The sequence below is a fragment of the Brachycentrus maculatus genome, unplaced genomic scaffold (genome assembly GCF_059751285.1).
Source record: "Brachycentrus maculatus isolate JH-2025_06_01 unplaced genomic scaffold, ASM5975128v1 h1tg000033l, whole genome shotgun sequence".
NCBI classification, from domain to species: domain Eukaryota; kingdom Metazoa; phylum Arthropoda; class Insecta; order Trichoptera; family Brachycentridae; genus Brachycentrus; species Brachycentrus maculatus.
In genome coordinates, this window is record NW_028280787.1 from 1,597,488 (window position 1) to 1,621,091 (window position 23,604).

A 23,604-nucleotide genomic window follows, 5' to 3' on the forward strand; every position below is an offset into this window, starting at 1 on the left:
AGAAAGAGAGTTCCAAAATATCATGGGTTAAGAGAGCTCCAAAATATCATGGGTTAGGAGAGTTCCAAAATATCATGGGTTAGGAGAGTTCCAAAATATCATGGGTTAGGAGAGTTCCAAAATATCATGGGTTAGGAGAATTAAAAAATATCACGGGTTAGGAGAGTTCCAAAATTTCACGGATTAGGAGAGTTCCAAAATATCATGGGTTTGGAGATTCTCAAAATATCACGGGTTAGGAGAGTTCCAAAATATCATGGGTTAGGAGAGTTCCAAAATATCATGGGTTAAGAGAGTTCCAAAATATCATGGGTTAGGAGAGTTCCAAAATATCATGGGTTAGGAGAATTAAAAAATATCACGGGTTAGGAGAGTTCCAAAATTTTACGGATTAGGAGAGTTCCAAAATATCATGGGTTTGGAGATTCTCAAAATATCACGGGTTAGGAGATTTCCAAAATATCATGGGTTAGGAGAGTTCCAAAATATCATGGGTTAAGAGAGTTCCAAAATATCATGGGTTAGGAGAGTTCCAAAATTTCACGGGTTAGGAGAGTTCCAAAATATCATGGGTTAGGAGAGTTCCAAAATATCATGGGTTAAGAGAGTTCCAAAATATCATGGGTTAGGAGAGTTCCAAAATATAACATGTTTTAAGACGCATGAGAAAAGACGCTGTCAACTAAAGGAAGCTAGAGTACTTTTTTTACCATGAGGGAAATGAACGGCTAGACAATACGTAAACCATGTGTTTTGCAGTATAAAACTAACTGAATTTCAGAAAGTTTTTTTGCTATTCTTAGCTTTGTACGAGGGTGTCATAGGCTAGAGCAGAAATTTTATAATAACATTGAAATTCGTAGTCTACCTTGGAACCACCTTGAGTTCTACGCGTGCGTTCTTAGGGTCCTTGAAGATTTTCTTGACATCCAGGTTTCCTCCGACCTCCAACTTGGAAGTGGCGGCTCCTTCGAGGTTCAGCTTCAGTCCCAAACCACAAGCGGATGGATAGGCGAGTTCCATGTCCAGGAACAAAATGTGGTGCCGGAGCTCATGCTGGAAAAATAATATAACATACTGTTAATAACAAAATTATAAATAATAATAATAATAATAAATCCCTTACCGCACCCCAATGGTGCATAGGGCACTGCTTCATATAAACGCAGTGTTATCTCGATCGATTACACATGAAGGAAAGGTGATCAGCCCTCCGCTTCAGGTACCAGTCCAGGGTAATATTGAATAAATATGACAGTGAAAAAATCACTTATATTTATTTTACCCCCTTTGGGAATCGAACCCGGGACCTCCAGAACGGTAGGCGAGCATGCTGACCATTACACTACGGAGGTGGACAATAACAAAATTAAAGGCAAAAAATATTCCCTAAAATACCATGACTTATTTATACCATGACTTATATGAAAATATTGAAATCTTTTAGTACACAACCATGATACATGATTTACGCACAACGAAGGTTTGATAGTCCCAAGAATTAACAGTAAATATGGGAGTCCAACACTGCAATATATCGTTCCGAACATGTTTAATTTGTTGCCGACGGATGTTAGAGGTCATAATAAAATATGAAATAAAGGCAAAATAAAGGAATGGGTAAATGATCAAGAGTTAATTTTATGAAAATTGTAAAATGTTTATATTCTTAATTTTTCTCTCTTTTTTGTGTGTATATAAGGTTAAAATCGTTAAAAACAATAAAAAATGTTTTAAAAAAGAACTCCACCGACAAGATCAAGAGTTTATTTTATGAAAATTGTAAAATGTTTATCTATTCTTAATTTTTCTCTCTTTTTTGTGTGTATATTAGGTTAAAATCGTTAAAAACAATAAAATAAAAACTTATTAAAAAAGAACTCTAAGGTGGCTTGGCGGGTCTCTGCAAAAAAAAAATATATATATCCGCCTCCGTGGTGTAATGGTCAGCGTGTTTAGCTACCGTGCTGGAGGTCCCGGGTTCGATTCCCAAGGGGGTGAAAATAAATATTAGTGATTTTACACTGTAATATTTATTTAATATTACCCTGGACTGGTTCCTGAAGCGCGAGAGTGGTCACCTTGCCTTCATGTAAGTAATGATCAATAAAACACTGCTTCAATTCAATGCAGTGCCCTATGCACCATTGGGTGCGGATAAGGGTTGTAAGTAAGTAATATATATATATATATATATATATATATATATATATATATATATATATATATATATATATATATATATATATATATATATATAAGTGACGTACTATACTGGAAGAGAGTCGCATACAACAGAGAACAACAGAGAATTTTAAAATCGAGACACTTACTGAGAACTGTTTAGCGTCAGACATTCCAGAATCCAGGAAATCGAACACTCGGTCGATCATGGTCTCGATGGAGGTATGCTGGTCATCTCCAAGGGACAAGAAGATGCTTTCAGTGCCAAAGAGTTTCACGAAGACGTCCATGTCCAGGTTCCCGCGGTACGACTGCACATCAGTCTTCAACTAGAAAATAAATAAATAATTAGAAACACAATATTTTGAGTATGTTCAAATATTTGCTGACAAATCTGGGTCTGTTAAGTGGAGCTATTTATATTGATATTGCAACATAGATGAAGAAGAAAATGGTGTCAATTAAAGAATATTTCATCTTCTTCAACTTCAAACCCCTCATCCGCACCCTAATGGTGCATAGGGCACTGCATCATAAAAAGGCAGTGTTTTCTTGATCGTTAACTCATGAAGGTAACTCACGAGTCTTTTCTGGAGACTGAGTAAAAAGTGTCAAATTGTACCTTCTTTCCGAGTTCGGCCATCTGCAAGTAGACGTCCCTCTTGGACTTGGTGCCCTTCATGCGCTTCTGGAACTTCTCCAAGATGCTGGTGCCGGTCCTCTTGACCTGGTTGAAGGTCTCCTGAGGAGTTTGGGTCTTAAGGACTCCGTGCGGTCCCAAATACTCTTCGATGACCCGGTCCAAGTTGCCTTGACGCATACCCAACTAGAAAAGAAAGAAAAAATATACACACATGACTAAGAAAATATATGTGACGAATGTGAGAGGGGAAACAGAACGAGGACGACCGATAAAGACTTGGCACGATCAGATCAATCAGAACCTAAAATCTGGCAGTGTCAAAAGTCCGCGTTATCGGAGGGCATGTATGGCTAGATGTATGGATGTGAAGGAGGCGAGACAGAAAAGGACAGAAAAGTATGGCTTTCCATCCTCTCTGCTTGTAGTTGTACTAGTAGTAGTTGTAGAAGTAGAAGCGAAGTATTTTTAAATGATTTTTTTATTATATCCAGGCTCTTTTGGACAACTCTGGGCTTCCCAATGACTTATTCCTTGGAGTGGGAGCCCTGGCTGGTGCATACTGCCGGGAGCACAAGTGCCATGGAAGTCCATCTGACGCTGGAGTCGCCTGCCTAATGGCGTGATGGTAATAGTAGTAGTAGTAGATGGATAATCACCTCAATAAGGTTGATTTCCCTTCCGAAGATCTCAGCAGTCAGGTTCAAGTTGGCAGAGCGGGGAAGGAAGGAGTCCTGCGAATAGATGATGTTGGCTTCAGCAACAGATCCCACCCCGAGGGTCTCCACTTCGTAGCTCAGTTCGTAGTTCTGGGAGTAACGTCTGCAAACGAAAGAACACAAATTGTATTACTGTCAAAAATACAGTGATGTCCAATTGGAGAAAACTATACACTTCACAAATTCTCAACTGTCAGGCAAAATATATACCACATCTATCGAAATCATAACTTAAATGCAAAAGGAATCCAACAACGGCGCACATATACAAGTATATCATTCAAAATAACTGCAATATGAATGTTGAATGTTTGAAAGGTGCTGTGGCGTAGTTGGGTAGACGCTCGACTGCGAATGGGCGCCGCGGGTTCGATTCCCGCCAGTTGCAAAATTAATTCAAGAAATATTTATTTTCAATAGGTCTGTGTGTTTATGACGTATTTTTCACATTTACCTTCCCTATCCTTACTATACCTACAGACCAGCTTCTACAATAGAAGCTTTGCAGGTTATTATTTTTTTTTAATGGGTCAAAATTTTGTTACGCTAGTGTATAAAGCAATCATTTAAACCAGTCAGGTCGTAAGCCCTGGGATGTTCTCAGACCTCCATCTTCTTTCACACAAACGACAGTTGCTTCATGTCAAGCTGAGACACCTATGTATAAGCAAAAAGTATTATAAACCATTTTTGAGGTTGGTAATGATTTACCTGACATCCAATGGGAATTTCCTGGTTATCTTGATGGACCCAAAGTGTTCCTTGGCAGCTTGCCTGGCGGGGTTGGTCGACGCCATGATGTTGCGGAGAGATGAGGTGATGAATGACCCAACTGTCAAGAATAAGGAAAACAAGTGAACAAAATGATCACAGATGAAAAAACATGGCAAAAAGGGATCCGTAATAGAATGTTGATGAATAATGGTTGAGTGGGAAATGAGATGACTGAAGATTTTCTGCGAATGCCTTGGCACTGTTCCGTGTCTATCTGCAGTACTGGCCGGGGTTATGGAGGCGACTGTGTAACGGTCAATGTCGGGTTGGAATCGGATCTAGCTGACTATCTGAACTAACTAACTAACTACAGTACTAATCCTTTTCACTGCCTACACCCCAGTGTAGGCAGTGAAAAGTTTCTAGAAGTGCCCCAGCCCTTCTAGAAACTTGGTGGTGGTTTTACAAACTTGTACCGTAGAACGGGGCTACTTGAACTTTGATGTGTTACTTGAACCCAGTACAAAAAAAATTAATCTGTATTTGGTCTACAATAATGTTCCACGGTATTTATTTAGATTGGCAGTAAGATCATAAAATGATATTGCTTTGCAAGAGAGGTCTATCAGGGAGACTAGAAGCTTCTGCATCATATCCTGAAATGTGGTTGGGACAGCTTTCAATGGTCACAGGTGATATTTTGAGGCAAGATAGCGGATGGAGTATTTATTTCATACCTTGGTTTATCTGTTCAACGTCTAGCAGAGACTTGATTTCACCGGCGACCTTGGCGTCAGGGCACTCCAGAAGAGCCAGGTATGCCTTGATCCTCACTTCGGAGTCCTGCTGCTTGTCTTTCATGATGTTCAGGGCAGTGGTCTTCAACTGGAAAATCAAACATAATTTAAATGTTTGCCTTTTTTGAGAATATATGTTTTAGAGACAAATCAAGATGAAATCAAGTGCTAGAGATACCACATCGTAATACGAGAGTTGGTTGATTCATTAAGGTTGTGTGTGGATTTTATTGGCATATTGATATGGTTGGTGTATTATGTTGGCGTACTGATTTAGTAGATCACTGTTTTGGTTGGTGAGTGTTTTAGTAAGTTTGTTGATTTGGTTGATGTGTGTTTAGATTGGTCAGTTTTTAGTTAGTTTGTTGATTTGGTTGATGTGTGTTTAGATTGGTCAGTTTTTAGTTAGTTTGTTGATTTGGTTGGTGTGTGTTTAGATTGGTCAGTTTTTAGTTAGTTTGTTGATTTGGTTGATGTGTGTTTAGATTGGTCAGTTTTTAGTTAGTTTGTTGATTTGGTTGGTGTGTGTTTAGATTGGTCAGTTTTTAGTTAGTTTGTCGATTTGGTTGGTGTGTGTTTTGATTGGTGAGTTTTTAGTTAGTTTGTTGATTTGGTTGGTGTGTGTTTTGATTGATGAGTTTTTAGTTAGTTTGCTGATTTGGTTGGTGTGTTTTGATTGGTGAGTTTTTAGTTAGTTTGTTGATTTGGTTGGTGTGTGTTTTGATTGGTGAGTTTTTAGTTAGTTTGCTGATTTGGTTGGTGTGTGTTTTGATTGGTGAGTTTTTAGTTAGTTTGTTGATTTGGTTGGTGTGTGTTTTGATTGGTGAGTTTTTAGTTAGTTTGTTGATTTGGTTGGTGAGTGTTTTGGTTACTGTGTTAATTTGCTTGTTGAGTGTATTTATTGGTGAGTTTTTTTAGATACTTTATTGATTTGGTTGGTGTGTGTTTTGATTGGTGAGTTTTTAGTTTGTTGATTTGGTTGGTGAGTGTTTTGGTTACGGTGTTAATTTGCTTGTTGAGTGTATTTATTGGTGAGTTTTTTTAGATACTTTACTGATTTGGTTGGTGTGTGTTTTGATTGGTGAGTTTTTAGTTATTTTGCAGATTTGGTTGGCGTGTGTCAAAACACACACCAACCAAAGTTTGTGAGTGTTTTGAGTGATGAGTGTTTTACTTGGTAAGTGTTTTAGTTAGTTTGTTAATTTGGTTGGAGTGTTTTGATTACTGTATGGGTTTAGTTGGTGAGTATTTTGATTGGTGTGTTGATAAGGTCAGTGTATTATTTTGATTGGTATGCTGGTCATAACAATACAGGAGGCATTGCATTGCTTCATTCATACCTTGGCGATGCAGGCGTCGGCAGAGAATGTTTCAAGAGCCGCAACGCGGACACGTTGGCGGACGTGCTTGTCAGATGCGCAGTTGGCTAGCTTGTCGACGACAGAGTCCTCCAAGTGACGGATGTTTCGCAGTCCTTTCAGAGCATACACAATCTGAAAAAAAAACAAACTCAGTGTCTTTTCTACCCTCATCTGCATTACATAACATAAATTCACAGTAAAATGGGGTTTAATTTTGATTTACATTTTCTATAACTGTCGCAACTTGGTTCATTAAACAACCAACAAAAAAATGCTTTTGCAAGAGAAGATCTGTCAGGAAGCCTTTTTCAAACCCTTATTAGCACCCCAATGATGCATAGGGCGCTGCATATAAACGCAGTATTATCTTGATCGTTAACACATGAAGGAAAGGTGATCAGCCTTCCGCTTCAGGTACCAGTCCAGGGTGCCTAGAAAGCCTAACTAGTAATGATCTTGGATGATTTACATAGCATTATTCTTAAAATACCACCTCAAGGGCGCTTATACAGATATGGATTATAATAATAAAAAAATTAAAGAAAACCGTCGTCAAACGGCTGAGTCTGAAGGGGGAAAAGTGGAGCCGCCGTATTGTTGTGCCTTCTTCTCGGTCTTCTTGGATATTTCTGTATCGGATCTGGGAATGCGGTGGTACAACTTTCAATGGCTTACCATGTCTTCGGCCTTCTTGCTGGCAGCCTTGCAGTCTCCGAGCTTGGACGCCAGCTTGTTGGTGAGGGCGACGACTCCAGCGTCAGATGGACTTCCATGGCACTTGTGCTCCCGGCAGTATGCACCAGCCAGGGCTCCCACTCCAAGGAAGACATCATTGGGAAGCCCAGAGTTGTCCAGAAGAGCCTGGATATATAAAAAAATTCATTTAAAAATACTTGGCTACTACTACTACTACAATTATTACTATTACCATCATAGGTACAGAGGATGGAAAGCCATACTTTTCTGTCCTGACATACACTCCTAGCTTCATTCACATCTATACATCTAATCATACATACATGTCCTCCGATCACGCAGACTTTTGACACTACCAGATTTTAAGTTCTGATTGATCTGATCGTCTTTTTTGACCATTCTAGTTCTATTTTCTTGCTTACATTTTCCATATCGCTCACTCCTTTCAAGAACGTCACAAATAAAAAAACAGGAGAACGTTTTTAAGGTTTAAAAATATAATACAATGTATTAAAAATGAATATCAAGCCACTTATTGAACTTTTTACTGCGCAACAGATCTTTTTAGGTAAAACCTGCAGGTTTTTTCTCAATTTGAAAATATTTAGTATATTTTAAAAAAATAATTAAACACTACCTTTTATTCAAAATGCAAAAACAACACTTTCTGCCCTGTAGCGGGTAAATATTAAGTTAAAAATTTGCCTCTTTTGCTGGGATATAGTAATCTGGGCATTTCGAAAACATGCACAACTGAAAATCGATGATTTTTTTTATTTATGACGTTCTTATACTTTCTTAGACTTTCTCTCGTTAGCATTCACTCCACATCTCCATACATTTTTAAAGAACTCTTCATAATATTTTCAATTATCCCTAATACAGACTCACTTGGCCTGTTTAATTAATACGTAGACTAACGTCATAAAACGAATTGTACCAAAAGGTAAATATTGTCCCCTTCAAAACTTGTCCCCTTCAAAATATTCACTTCCCTGACGCACACACTTATCCCAACAGTGTTTCCACTTTTGAAAATAGTCCAGGCACGTTTAAAAAAACTGAATAGGATGAAAGTACAACATTTTGAGTGTGTCCAAATACTTGTTCACAAAATCTGGATTATCTCCAATTACAGGAGTTATTTTCATATTATTTTTTGACATCTCATTGAAGATGACGGCCTCACATACTAATAAAAGAGTTTCTGCTCAATAAAACGCTTCCTTTCATCTCACCAATAGATGTCTCTAGTGAAGTTCTAGTGATTACATGTACCCACCATTATATGTACTCCTAGACCTAATAATAGCAATTATTGTTGGTATATAAGGACATTTTGGAAATATTTTTAGTCAGTAATGTCCTAAGAAGACGAAACGCGTCACGTATTAACATATATATAAATAAATGTAGAATTCAACCAAATAAACCTTGTTTAATTTTGGATATATTACCCAACAATTATGTATTGACTTGTTAAACATGACTAATTGTATTGATGTTCATTTTGTTGCCAAGCAAAAGTGACTGAAATGGCCCTCCTGAACATTTTACGTTTTGTTAGTTGGTCACTTTCTCCTGTACGACTACGATATGTTCATTCATTCAAACCCTTATCCGCACCCGAATGGTGCATAGGGCACTGCGTCATATAAAAGCAGTGTTATCTTGATTGTTAACACACGAAGAAAAGGTGATCAGCCCTCCGCTTCAGGTACCAGTCCAGGGTAATATGGAATAAATATTAAAGTGAAAAAATCACTAATATTTATTTGACCCCCCCTAGGAATCGAACCCGGGACTTCCAGAACGGTAGCCGAGCGTGCTGACCATTACACTACGGAGGCGGACTATATGTTAATAGAAAATAAATCAATTGAATAAAGAAGATCCCATTATTTCTACTTACAGTTGCGGCCTTGAGTGAGCTGGAAGAAGCGTGCCTGACTGCTCCCAGGGAGATGAGGACCAGCTTTTGCTGTAGTGGAGTTAGTTCCTTCTTCTGCAGCAGTGCTACGGACACTTCGATGGAGTCCCCGGTACCAGCGCGGAAGAGGGCATCCAGGAATACCTTTCTGCAATTAATAATAATAATAAAAAAATGTTTTTAATAATAATTTAAAGGCATTAGAAATGTGACTACATTGTTGAATAAGTGTAACATACTTAGCCAAATTGTTATCCTTCACAGCTGATCCTGACTTGATTTGTTCATAAACCTTCATGATATCGTCCTTGCTGGAGACTCGGAACACCTAAAAAGAAAGAAAAAAACATTCTTACAACTTTTATGTGAAGAACTGTTGCCAATGCCATGTCTCATTCAAACCCTTATCCGCACTCCAATGGTGCATACGGCACTGCATCATATAAACGCAGTTTTATCTTGATCGTTAACAGTCCAAGGTAATATGGAATAAGTATAAGAGTGAAAAAATCACTTATATTTATTTAACCCCCCCTGAGAATCGAACCCGGGGCCTCCAGTACGGTAGCCGAGCGTGCTGATCATTACACTACGGAGGCCATGTCTAGCTAGACAAAATTTGGAAAGACCGGGGTATGAGTAACAACATCACGATAAAGCTTGTCAGGAGTTTGGTCCACTCCATTTTTTCTCTGTGCCGCTTCAGCGGTCCACGTTTCAACGTGGACCTTAAAAGCAGCAGAAAGGTGAAAATTGACGCATATGAAATGTGGTGTTGGAGGCACATGCTCCCATGGACAGCTAGACGCACCGACGAGTCCATTCGTCAGGAGTTACACTTGGATGGCTTGACTCTGGTCTATATGTGACGGATTCATTACTTCTTTGGACATGTTGCATGGATCGATTGGCTGTTATTGGTAGCCTGGAGGGGAAGAGAGAAAGAGGAAGATCCCCACACAATGGACCAATTAAGTTAAGTCAGCAGCAGGCACCTCAGTGGTTGGAACGCTATGTGAAGTGCAGTCAAGGGATAGCTGGAAAAGAGTCTTTACTTCAACAAAAGTCACAACCCTCGGTAATGAGGAGTAAGACGGAGAAGAGATGGAGTTAATTAGTTGCCAATAATTCGTCAAAACGTGGTTAGGTCGTATTCAGACTCACCCTGATCAAATCGGCGAAGATTGCTGCGGACTTGTCGTGCACGTAGGTGTTGAGAGACTGGGTGGCAGAATTGAGAGCCAGGAGCAGGTTGGCGACATTGCTGTGCTCCGTGTTGACAAGATGCGGATTCTCGAAGATGATCGATTTAGGCACCACGCATTTGGCTGGAAAAAAAACATGGTGTGATTTCTTTGCAAGATGTAACACATTTTTATGTATGGATACCGATAGAGAGAGGCTAGTCATAGTAAGATGACTGGAATGACGAAGAGAAGCTTCTGTGATAATCTGACTGACACAACGAAGAGAGACTTTACTACTAAGCTGACTAAAATAATAAAGAGAGACTTCACTACTAAACAGGCTGAAATGATTTATCAGCTTCCCTTTAGAGAAGCTTCACTTCTAAGCTGACTGGAATATTAGAGAGAAGCTTCTAGGGCTACTAAGCTGACTAGAATGAAGACCGGCTTCACTACTAAACTGACTGAAATGATGAAGAAAGGGTTCACTTCTAAGCTGACAGGAATGACGAAGGCAGGCTTCATTACTTAGCTGACTAAAATTATGAAGAGAGGCTTCACTTCTTAGCTGCCAAGAATGTTGAAGTCCTCACTTTTGAGTTGACTGGAATAAGGAATAGAGGCTTCTAAGGCTACTAACCAGACTGGTATGAAGACCGGCTTCACTACTAAACTGACTGGAAAGATGAAGACAGGCTACACTTCTAAACTGACTGGATGGATGGAGAAAAGCTATACTACTGAGCTGACTGGAATGATGAAGAGACGCTACACCAGTGGTTTTATATTCTTTCTAGCTAGCCCAGCAGGCTAAGCGTCATCCAAGCTGCATGATGGTAAGTTAGTTAGTTCTTCTACCCAGTTTCTTGGCAGATGTGTGACGTTCAGTCAACATATGAGCTACGTTTCATTAGACTTACCGGGCAAAGATCCCTTGTTCGTTTCTCGGAGCACCATCTTAGAGGTCACGGAACCCTTGACGCCCGCATCTCCAACGGAGAACGGCCGGTACAGGTAGTCTTCGTGAGCTTCCACCTTCTCCACAATGCCGTTCTTCAAGACGGCATCGACCCTCATAGATGACTGCAGGATGTGCGAATTCTTGATTTCCTTTAGAAAAAATGATAAATCTCATTAGTGTGGTGACAAGTGGCAACAATTCATTTGTTGTTTCATCAATACATCTTTATGTGGAGCACATGGAGTCCACAAACTGCCGCCTTCTGGCTCTTCTGTAGGCTGCCAGCTCCCTTGCATACTCCCAAGTCTGGTAAAAGACTGTCGATCGATTGTCAGGAACCTATCAGTATTTGCTAATTGCTGGGAGGAAACTACGTTGCACTCCTCAGGAGAAGCCGGACTGCTGACTGTCGTCAACGGGCCTTCCGTTCCACTAGAAGAGGGTTCGGCATTTTGTGTCCTAGCTTGGTTTATGGTACCAATGTCCTTCGCTAGTTGTATCATTTGTATAGGTCCTCACCAAAACGTTACATTTCCATTATAAATGGTTTTAAGTAATCAGGAATTCTAGCTTATAAAATTGTTACGTTTTGGTGCGATTTTATGATTTCATATTGGTTTAACACAGGTGGTCACGTTTTGTCAACAATTTTTCAAATCAAAGGAGATTGTTTTGAAAGTTTAAGAATATAATAAAATGTATTAAAAATAAATATCAAGCCACTTATTGAACTTTTTACTGTGCAACAGTTCTTTTTAGGTAACACCTGAAGGTTTTTTAGTACATTTAAAAAAATAATTAAATAATACCTTTTCTTCAAAATGCAAAAACAATACTTTCTGCCCTGTAGCGAGTAAATATTATGTCAAAAATTTGCCGCTTTTGCTGGGATATAGTACATTTTCTGGGCATTCTGAAAACATGCACCACTGAAAATTAACAATTTTTAATATATGACGTTGAAAGGAGTGAGCGACATGTGTTTGATTGGTATATGTGTATGAGAGGTGGTCCTCTTGTGAGAGTTCCTATTGAACTAACACGGATCTGATGTTGGATAGGTCCTCATCCAGGCTCCTGTCTTTGAAAGTGCTAAGGGAAAGACATTTTTAAGGATACTTACAGAGTTGGGGTTGTAGATGTAGGTGAGAAGGTCCTGTCTTCCTTGTTCTCTGTGCGCGCAGAAGTTGAGGTCCCTATTCTTACGAACCAGGACTCCCTGGCCTTCTTCGTTCACGGAGAAGGTGGTAGGGCAAATGCCAAAGACATCAACCTGAAAGAATTCGTGATATTATAAATTCGGATTAGATGAAAACCAGTGTTTGCGTGTTTTCCTTTTGTTTCTTGTTCATTCAGCTCTGATTTTAATAAAGTACTATACGACGTTTTTGATGTACAGGGTGGCGCAAAATAAGAAGGTCGAAAATAATATCGGAAGATGTTAAGTTAATTGGTGAACAGCTGTTATCAGCTGTTATCTGTATATTATAATTTATTTTTCATTATTTGATTTCAGTATTTAGAGTAAATTTGCATTTGTTTCAATAAACGAACCAACTATAAGTACATCATTTTGTTTTCATTCTGTGCACTAGTCCCTTACATTAACAAAAATGATAGCAAGCACTTGATCACAAAAAAAGGCGGCCACACGTCGCATAAAAATAGCTGATCCCGAAACCAATAGCCATAAGTGGTGACACCAGCTATAATACAAACAAACTTATAGTGGCGTAAAATTAATCGTATTATTTTGTTTTTCATTAACAGTTTACTAAATAAATAAAAAAATGTGATGAAAATCTTCATTTGGACCTTTGCAATTTTTTCTGTTAAGTGAAAAAGATGATATCCGTCAAGTGGCTGCCGCCAGTGTTGGTACACATTTGTGTTCGTTTTATCAATTTGTTTGTTTATTCCAGCTGTCTAATTCACAAATGCATATATTGAAAGCTGTCCCACCGCATTCCCAGATCTGATACAGAACCAACTAGGCTTCCTGACAGACCTTCTAGATGTATATCTAACAATAGTTAGTTGTACATATTGAAAGCTGTCCCACCGCATGCCCAGATCTGATACAGAAGCATCTAGGCTTCCTGACAGACCTTCTAGATGTATATCTAAAAATAGTTAGTTGTACATATTGAAAGCTGTCCCACCGCATTCCCAGATCTTATACAGAAGCATCTAGGCTTCCTGACAGACCTTCTAGATGTATATCTAACAATAGTTAGTTGTACATATTGAAAGCTGTCCCACCGCATTCCCAGATCTTATACAGAAGCATCTAGGCTTCCTGACAGACCTTCTAGATGTATATCTAACAATATTTAGTTGTACATATTGAAAGCTGTCCCACCGCATTCCCAGATCTTATACAGAAGCATCTAGGCTTCCTGACAGACCTTCTAGATGTATATCTAACATTAGTTAGTTGTACATATTGAAAGCTGTCCCACCGCATTCCCAGATCTGATACAGAAGCATCTAGGCTTCCTGACAGACCTTCTAGATGTATATCTAACAATAGTTAGTTGTACATATTGAAAGCTGTCCCACCGCATTCCCAGATCTTATACAGAAGCATCTAGGCTTCCTGACAGACCTTCTAGATGTATATCTAACATTAGTTAGTTGTACATATTGAAAGCTGTCCCACCGCATTCCCAGATCTGATACAGAAGCATCTAGGCTTCCTGACAGACCTTCTAGATGTATATCTAACAATAGTTAGTTGTACATATTGAAAGCTGTCCCACCGCATTCCCAGATCTGATACAGAAGCATCTAGGCTTCCTGACAGACCTTCTCTTGCAAAGCAATTTTTTTAAACTAAGTTTTGAAATTAACAGTTACACATATACATATAGAAGACGTTACCTCTGTGTTGTGCTTGGTGGCGGTCTGGAGGAGGGAGAGGACTGCCCTCTTGACGTTGAGAGACCGCTGGGAGTCTCCTTCCTCCGCGCAGATCTCGGAGCCGAGGACTCCATCCTGGAGGGTGAACCTCACAGGCTTGTCCATGTCGCGGGGCTTTTCATACTTCTGAAATGGAGAAAGCAGAACTTCAGCCAACTGATGGCCGGACCTGATCACATCACGTCGTGAATTCATTCATTCATTCCATGGTGCTTAAAAAACGAAATTATTTACTAACTATCTAGCATTCACATTGCTTCCTAACCGGGAAGTGGCTTGCACAGAGAATTAATAAGAGTAGGCAGTAGAAATAGGTAATCAGGTAAGCTAGGTATTACTTAGTAAGGTAGGGTAGGTACTGGTTGCGTTTTTTATGTCACCTGGGTAAGTTAGGATAGGCACTGCTTTTCTGCCTATATGGAATGCACGCCCTTGCCACTGGGGTGGGTAGAGAGACTAGAACACCACACTTTTCTGTCTCTGCAAAACAATCTTCGCTACTTCCACATTCACGCATATCCTCATACACACCTGCCGATTATTCCTTATCCTGACCTGACCACTTTCAAGTGTTTGAAATACTTGATCATGCCAAGTTTTGCATTTTTCAACTACATTCGCCTCATAAATTTATTTTACTGTTCTTTCTTTACAACATTTTGAGTGTGTCCAAATACTTGTTCACAAAATCTGGATTATCTCCAATTACAGGAGTTATTTTCATATTATTTTTTGACATCTCATCAAAGATGAAGAAGAATATGGAAGTCTGGGCATTTACGGGGCTGACGACCGTCATAGGCTGGTTTAAGTGATCACTTTACACACGTGTAACATTCACCAATTCTACCCATTATTGACAACCACGCTACTCAAATTCTTGGAAGTTCTATATATATATATATGAACCAATTTAGAAACCTTGTTCTTGAATCACTAGAACTTCACAAGAGACATCTATTGGTGAGATGTAAAGAAGCTTTTTATTAAGCAAAAACTCTTATAATTAGTATGTGAGGTCAATAAGTATTTGGACACACTCAAAATGTAGTAAATAAATTATCTGGTCAAATTATAAGCTTAAATAATAACAATGAAAATGGTATTTTCTGGCGTTTCTCATGTGTGTGATTATAATCCAGGATTCGGGCTTCAATTGTTTGTGAACCAATCTTCTCTTCATTCTGACTCCTGACCTGACCTCTTTTCCTAATCTCATAATCACTCATAACCGATTGATGTCTCTAAAGTAAATGTACTCACAGTTCCATCGTTGGCAGTGATCTGCAGGGAAGTGACCTTCATCAAATTGGCGCAGTTCCCCAAGCCCACTACCGTGGCTTGCGCCGACAGCTTAACCGTAGTCTGCTGCTTGTCAGCTCCCGACAGCTGGATGGCAGCCACGCCCTCCAGCCAGTAGGTGTACGTGCTGCCTTGCTGGAAACCGTCTTTGGGCTGCGAAGCTGTCCGAAGCCAAAACAAAGTGATGAGCCAATTGTCTTCATTTTACAGTTTGGATAAAGAAGCCAATTCGCTCACTCCTTTCAAGAACGTCATAAATCAAAAATTGTCAATTTTCCGTTGTTCATGTTTTCGGAATGCCCAGAAAATGTACTATATCCTAGAAAAATCGGTTTATTTTCAACTTAATATTTACCCGCTACATGACAGAAAGTGTTGTTTTTGCATTTTGAAGAAAAGGTATCGTTTAATTATTTTTTTAAATATACTGAAAATTTTTCAAATGGAGAAAAAACCTACAGGTTTTACCTAAAAAGATCTGTTGCACAGCAAAAAGTTCAATAAGTGGCTTGATATTTATTTTTAATACATTGCATTATATTTTTAAACTTTAAAAACGTTCTCCTGAAAAATCAAGTTTTTTGATTTATGACGTTCTTGAAAGGAGTGAGCGAATTCTTAAACCTTCTCCATGAATCAAGACATATTCTTATGCCATGGATTGTAAAATACATCTGATGAATGACACAGATTTATTTGTATTATTTAATTTTTTATTTATTGATTAGGCGTTTAATTTGTAGAACTCCATTTTAATTTATGTTTTTATTATTAAATCAATCACAGATTTTTTAAGTCTACTGTCTACTGATAATATGGCATTTTTAAACGAATGTGAAGATTAAATTATTTAATCTTTACATTTGTTTGAAAATGCCATAACTAGGCAAAACAATTGTCACAATATAAATTTTTATGTGTTTTGCAACAGTAAAATACAACTTAGTAGACTCAATGCCATAACTAGGCAAAACAATTGTCACAATATAAATTTTTATGTGTTTTGTAACAGTAAAATACAACTTAGTAGACTCAATGCCATAACTAGGCAAAGCAATTGTCACAATTTAAATTTTTATGTATTTTGTAACAGTAAAATAAAACTTAGTAGACTCAATGCCATAACTAGCCAAACAATTGTCACAATATAAATTTTTATGTGTGTTGTAACAGTAAAATAAAACTTAGTAGACTCAAAAAAACTGTGCTTGATTTTACAATTAATACAAATTTAAGTTTTAGTTGGTAAATACCAATTTTAATTAAAATCTATTCCGACACGTGTTTCGATGCGTTTCACATCATTTCATTGTCCTCGCTGAGTTTTCCCGTGCCGAGGGCACATTTTACAATACTTTTTTATGTAAAAACTATATGAAATCAAATTGTTTATGATATGAAAACAAATTGACGTGGCTGAATGATGACCTCTGTAATCCATTTATGAACAGCTCTTTTTTCATTTCTTTTTTATTGACTTTATGGATGGTAGAAGCAGGTTAACTTTATTACATAATAATCATTCTTTTGACCAAAAGAGGTATATGTTGTGGCGGTTTTTTTATGTGTTTTGGATCTTGTAGTTCTGTCTATCGTTATATTTATCGGCTCTAGCGGTGAAATTATTGTTGAAAAACATATCAAAATAAATTGTGACATTTAAAAATTTTGCACTACAGTATTACACTACGGAGGCGGACAAAACGCACGCTCGGCTAACGTTCTGGAGGTCCCGGGTTTGATTCCCAAGGGGGGTAAAATAAATATAAGTGATTTTTCCACTGTAATATTTATTCAATATTACCATGGACTGGTACTTGAAGCGGAGGGCTGATCACCTTTCCTTCATGTGTAAACGATCAAGATAACACTGCGTTAATATGACTCAGTGCCCTATTCACCATTGGGGTGCGGAAAAGGGTTTTTATTATTATTATTATTAAAAATTTTGTGGCAAAAAAAAATGTCGGAAAATTTATTTTTACATGTTTTTTTAACAATAAAATACAATTTAGTAGACCCTAAAAAATCTGTGTTTGATTTTAACATTTAAAATACATACATTTAAATGATGTTCTACCGTTTAAATGCCAAATACTTTTTTTTTTTATTTAAAAGGCAAATATTTGAGTTTTTATTATTTACATTCAATTTCATACTATTTCTGTGAGCCTAAGCGGCCCATTATTAGAAATAGGTATCAAATTGTGGTAGAGTGGGCTCGAACCGAGAAACTCTGACTCAACAGTCCGCGACACTAACCACGGGACCACAACCCGACTAGGGTATGTGTCTTCTTCTTCTTCTAACCCTTATCCGCACCCGATGGTGCATAGGGCACTGCATCGTAGCGACGCAGTGTTATCTTGATCGTAAATTGCATGAAGGCAAGGTGATCAGCCCTGCGCTTCTTGTACCAGTCCAGGGTGATATTAAATAAATATGAGAGTGAAAATCGGCCATATTTATTTTGACCCTCCTGGGAATCGAGCCCGGGACCTCCAGCATTAAATAAATTGAATAAATATCGAGAAAAATTTGCTGATATTTATTTTGATTCATTTTTAATATAAAATTATTAAAGAAAACACTTCGTTTTTTTACCACTTGAGTTTTATTATAGACTACATGTTTCAGAAGTTAAAACTTCCATCATTCAGGTCTGTATAATAACTTAAATATAAAATATAAAATTGTTCTATAAATGGTTCCGCCTCCGTAGTGTAATGGTCAGCACGCTCGGCTACCGTTCTGGAGGTCCCGGGTTCGATTCCCAGGGGGGGTAAAATAAATATAAGTGATTTTTTCACTGTGATATTTATTCAATATTACCATGGACTGGTACCTGAAGTGGAGGGCTGATCACCTTTCCTTCATGTGTAAACGATTAAGATAACACTGCGTTTATATGACACAGTGCCCTATGCACCATTGGGGTGCGGATAAGGGTTTTATTATTATTATTATTATAAATAAGGAGAGGGGAAAGTAAGGGGAAGGGGTTAGTCAAGGGACGGAGTTTGAAAACAAAGGAAAAATGGAAAGCAATGGTGAAGAATTACTTACTTACTTTCCCCTCTCCTTATTTATAGAACAATTTTATATTTTAGTTATTATACAGACCTGAATGTTGGAAGTTTAACTTCTGAAACATGTAGTCTATAATAAAACTCAAGTGGTAAAAAACAAGTGTTTTCTTTAATCATTGTAACATGTCTTACCACAAAGTTAATGCCGAAACAATAAATATAATATTAAAATGACCATTTTTTTATGTGTATGTAGTTTCTGTGCAGATTTATTATAATTTATATGGCATTGACTTCTTCCAATTATTTTCCACAGTTCATTTGATTACTTTATCGAAATTCGTTGAGATAAAAATAATTGTATAAACTCACCTCCTTGACACCCCGCTGTGCATTTATCTGGAAAAAATAAAAATACAAAAATATATTAATCAAATGGACATTTTATTATACATCTGGATAAATAAAAATGTACTACTACTACTACCACCACGCCGTTTCCCCGCAGGGGTAGGCAGAGAGGATGGAACGCCACACTCTTCTGTCCTGACACACACTCCTCGCCTCCTTCACATCCATACATCTAGTCATACATGCCCTCCGATTACGCAGACTTTTGACACCGCCAGATTTTAGACTCTGATCTGATTGTGCCAAGTCTTTTTCGGTTGTCCACGTTCTGTTTTCCCTCTCACATTCACCAAATATACTTTCTATTACATACATAAATAAGTCACATATCGCTCATTCCTTTCAAGAATGTCATAAATCAATAAACTTGATTTTTCAGGAGAACGTTTTTGAAGTTTAAAAATATAATACAATGTATTAAAAATAAATATCAAGCCACTTATTGAACTTTTTGCTGTGCAACAGATCTTTTTAGGTAAAACCTGAATGTTTTTTCTCCATTTGAAAAATATTTCCAAGCTGATCGTGCCAAGTCTTTTTCGGTCGTCCACGTTCTGTTTTCCCTCTCACATTTGCCACATATATTTTCTTAGTCATTCTTTCGTTATCCATTCGCTCCACATGTCCATACCACCGCAAAGAACTCTTCCTAATCTTTTCAATTATTCCTCGTTCAACCTTACATTCCTTTCTTATATCCTCGTTTTTAATTCTGTCATACAATGATTTTCCACACATTCGTCTGAGGGAGCGCATTTCAACAGCGTTCACTCTGCTTTCATCCTTCCTTTGCCAGTTCCATGTTTCGCTTCCATACATTAATAAAAATGTAAATTAGATTAAAATCTCAAATCTTCGCAAGTTATTCCTCGATTGCTTGGAATTTTGACACAATTTTGCATTCAATTACCCACATGTTTTTATTTATAGCGGAAGCCCGGAATCCGTAGCTAAGTAATTGGGGCTGCGGCCTGTTCGGATTTGAAATAGTTTGGATTAGGCGGGAAATTTGTAATACAGTACCGTAGAACGGGGCTACTTGAACTTTGATGTGTTACTTGAGCCCAGTACAAAAAAGAGATTTGAATCTGTTTTTGGTCTACAATAATGAACGTCAGGGAAACAATGAATCATGTACCAGCACATAGAAAAAATTGTGAACAAACTTAGGTATCTGACATATATTTTTGAATGTTTGTCTAGTTATGTCCATCCTAACACCAACAAAATGGTCTATCATGCACTTGTACAGTCTTCTCTTTGTTATGGAATAATTGGATGGGGGGGAGCATTCAATATTCATTGAAAGCCTTTAGAAACAGTCCAAAAACTTATTAAAATCATGCTTAAAAAAAATTACCCTGGACTGGTTGGTTCCTGAAGCTGAGGGCTGATCACCTTTCCTTCATGTGTAAACGATCAAGATAAGACTGCGTTTATATGACACAGTGCCCTATGCACCATTGGGGTGCGGAAAAGGGTTTTTTTTTAAATATATATATTATCATCCAGGTATTACACAAAGCGAACAATGGATGATAAAAAAAGTCAGCCCCGTAAATGCCCAGACTTCCATGTTCTTCTTCATCTTTGATGAGATGACGGTATGTTGGGATGGAGCCAGGAAGAAGAAAATATAATGAGATTATTATTATCACCATGGATCTTCCTCGAAAGATATCTATAGGAAGGCCAAAGAATATATAGATGCTGCAGAAAGAAAACACGATTCTAAAGCATGGCCTAGGTGACGTTATCCATGACAGAAGGACCTACAGCCTGAGAACGAGGAGAGCTAACTGTTGTGATGGAGCCGAGAAGAAGAAGAAGACGAAGAAAGATATAAAACCAATTGATAAATTAATTGTTTCAATAGTGACTCGGTGTACACACTGAGTTATGTTAGATTAGCATATGGAGACAGTCGACATAGGGGTCAGAGTATAAAGTGCTATCTGCAAAAGATAAGTTCAATTTACAAACAACCTCTGATAATGACCATGGCAAAGAAACGTAGGGCAACTGAAGGTTAAACACTCTCGATATTCCTGTCAACATGATCATGAACGTCGCATTGACCCTTAAATGTATTATTTTTTAACATCTCATCAAAGATGAAGAAGAATGTTAAAATCTGGGCATTTACGGGGCTGACAACCGTCATCGGGTATAAGAATAAGAGTTTCTGCTCAATAATAAAACCCTTATCCGCACCCCAATGGTGCATAGGACACTGCTTCATATAAACGCAGTGTTATCTTGATCGTTTACACATGAAGGAAAGGTGATCAGCCCTCCGCTTCAGGTACCAGTCCAGGGTAATATTGAATAAATTTTATAGTGAAAAAATCACTTATATTTATTTGACCCCCCCCCCTGGGAATCGAACCCGGGACCTCCAGAACGGTAGCCGAGCGTGCTGACCATTACACTACGAAGGCGGACAGACATTCTGCTCAATAAAAAGCTTGTTTTCATCTCACCAATAGATGTCTCTAGTGAAGTTCTAGTGATTCAAGAACAATGTTTCTGAATTGGTTCATATATAAAGAACTTGAGTAGTTTGGTTGTCAATAATGGGTAGGATTGCTGAATGTTACACACGTGTAAAGTAATCACTTAAACCAGCCTATGACGGTCGTCAGCCCCGTAAATGCCCAGACTTCAATATTCTTCCTCATCTTTGATGAGATGTCAAAAAATAATATGAAAATAACTCCTGTAATTGGAGATAATCCAGATTTTGTGAACAAGTATTTGGACACACTCAAAATGTTGTAAAGAAATTATATTGCTTCACAACATTTTGCGCGTATCCAAATACTTGTTCACAAACCACTTGTTTTTACATTTTGTTCTCTTAACATAGACGAAGAAGAATATGGAAGTTTGGGTATTTACAGGGCTTATGACCAAGTTCTAGTTTAAAAATCCAGATTTGTGAACAAGTATTTAGGCACACTGTAGTGAATAAAATCATGTGGTAAAAAAAACTTCCTATGTAAAAAATTAAACCATGTTTTCAGGCGTTTCTCAGTATGTTAAAATAATCCGGGGTTCGGGTCTTGCATATATCCAAATAAAAGAGTCATTGATAAATAAAAACATTTCTCAATTCAACATAGATGACTGTTTTTTACTTAGTAAATACCACTATTTCTTAAAATCACTGTGACACGTGTTTGATGCATTCCACGTCATTTTCAAACACTGTATGCGGAATGCATCGAAACACGTGTCACAGTATATTTAAAGAAATAGTGATATTTACTAAGTTAAACTTAAATCCGCCTCCGTAGTGTAATGGTCAGCACGCTCTGCTACTGTACTGGAGGTCCCGGGTTCAATTCCCAGGGGGGTCAAATAAATATAAGTGATTTTTTCACTCTTATATTTATTCAATATCACCCTGAATAATATAGAAGCGGAGGGCTGTTCATCTTTCCTTCATGTGTTAACGATCAAGATGACTGCGTTTATATTATGCAGTGCCCTATGCACCACTAAGAAGAATAGCGGGAGTGACCTGGATGCGGAAGGCGGAGGATCGAATAGGATGGAGACTCACGCGGGAGGCCTACGTTCAACAGTGGACTTTGGAATGCGTATGAGGGTTTGAATATCTAACTTGGTGTTGCTTTTAGCGTATGTTAGTTTTCACGCGTTTAAATCCATACATCACATACGATGATGCAGTATCAAATTTTTATGAAATTTTGAAATGCACGCAAAATTTTTTAAATACTGGATCAAATGATTAAAATAACACAGTATTTATTGATTTTGTCCGCCTCTGTAGTGTAATGGTCAGCACGCTCGGCTACCGTTCTGGAGGTCCCGGGTTCGATTCCCAGGGGGGTCAAATAAATATTAGTGATTTTTCCACTGTAATATTTATTCAATATTACCCTGGACTGGTACCTGAAGCGGAGGGCTGATCACCTTTCCTTCGTGTGTAAACGATCAAGATAACACTGTGTTCATATGAAGCAGTGCCCTATGCACCATTGGGGTGCGGATAAGGGTTTTTATTTATTTATTATTATTTATTGATTTGGCGTTTAATTTGTAGAACTCCATTTTAATTTATGTATTAATTTAAAATCAAACACAGATTTTTGAGTCTACTAAGTTTAGACTCAAAAACTTAGTAGACTCAAAACTTAGTAGACTGAAAAATCTGTCCATTTTTAATTAATGTTTTACTTACAACATTTTGAGTGTGTCCAAATACCTGTTCACAAAATCTGGATTATCTCCAATTACAGGAGTTATTTTAATATTATTTTTTGACATCTCATCAAAGATGAAGAAGAATATGGAAGTCTGGGCATTTACAGATCTCACATACTAATATAAGAGTTTCTGCTTAATAAAAAGCTTCTTTACATCTCACCAATAGATGTCTCTAGTGAAGTTCTAGTGATTCATGAACAAGGTTCCTAAATTGGTTCATATATATAGAACTTCCAAGAATTTGAGTAGTGTGGTTGTCAATAATGGGTAGAATTGGTGAATGTTACACGTGTGTAAAGTGATCACTTAAACCAGCCTATGACGGTCGTAAGCCCCGTAAATGCCCAGACTTCCATATTCTTCTTCATCTTTGATGAGATGTCAAAAAATAATGTTTTACTTAGTAAATACCACTATTTCTTAAAATCTACTGTGACACGTGTTTCGATGCATTCCGCGTCATTTTCAAACACCGTATGTGAAGCTAATTCTAAATTTAAGAGTTGGGTCCTTGG

At 37.8% G+C, this 23,604-nt stretch overlaps 1 protein-coding gene across 1 annotated transcript in view; it reads right to left on the reverse strand.

The window, feature by feature from the left end:
- LOC148312759 (apolipophorins-like) overlaps positions 1-23,604 on the reverse strand; it is a 101,922-nt gene that overhangs the window by 64,775 nt on the left and 13,543 nt on the right. Inside the window, exons 2-17 of the mRNA XM_088273676.1 lie at positions 18,815-18,841; positions 15,375-15,574; positions 14,073-14,237; positions 12,313-12,462; positions 11,149-11,338; positions 10,206-10,369; positions 9,281-9,369; positions 9,024-9,189; positions 7,091-7,276; positions 6,395-6,547; positions 4,995-5,142; positions 4,255-4,375; positions 3,484-3,646; positions 2,807-3,010; positions 2,334-2,513; positions 869-1,056 (exon numbers count right to left, since the gene is read on the reverse strand). Of these exons, the coding sequence (XP_088129802.1) occupies positions 869-1,056; positions 2,334-2,513; positions 2,807-3,010; positions 3,484-3,646; positions 4,255-4,375; positions 4,995-5,142; positions 6,395-6,547; positions 7,091-7,276; positions 9,024-9,189; positions 9,281-9,369; positions 10,206-10,369; positions 11,149-11,338; positions 12,313-12,462; positions 14,073-14,237; positions 15,375-15,574; positions 18,815-18,841 (2,494 nt within the window). The remainder of the gene's footprint in view (positions 1-868; positions 1,057-2,333; positions 2,514-2,806; positions 3,011-3,483; positions 3,647-4,254; positions 4,376-4,994; positions 5,143-6,394; positions 6,548-7,090; positions 7,277-9,023; positions 9,190-9,280; positions 9,370-10,205; positions 10,370-11,148; positions 11,339-12,312; positions 12,463-14,072; positions 14,238-15,374; positions 15,575-18,814; positions 18,842-23,604) is intronic.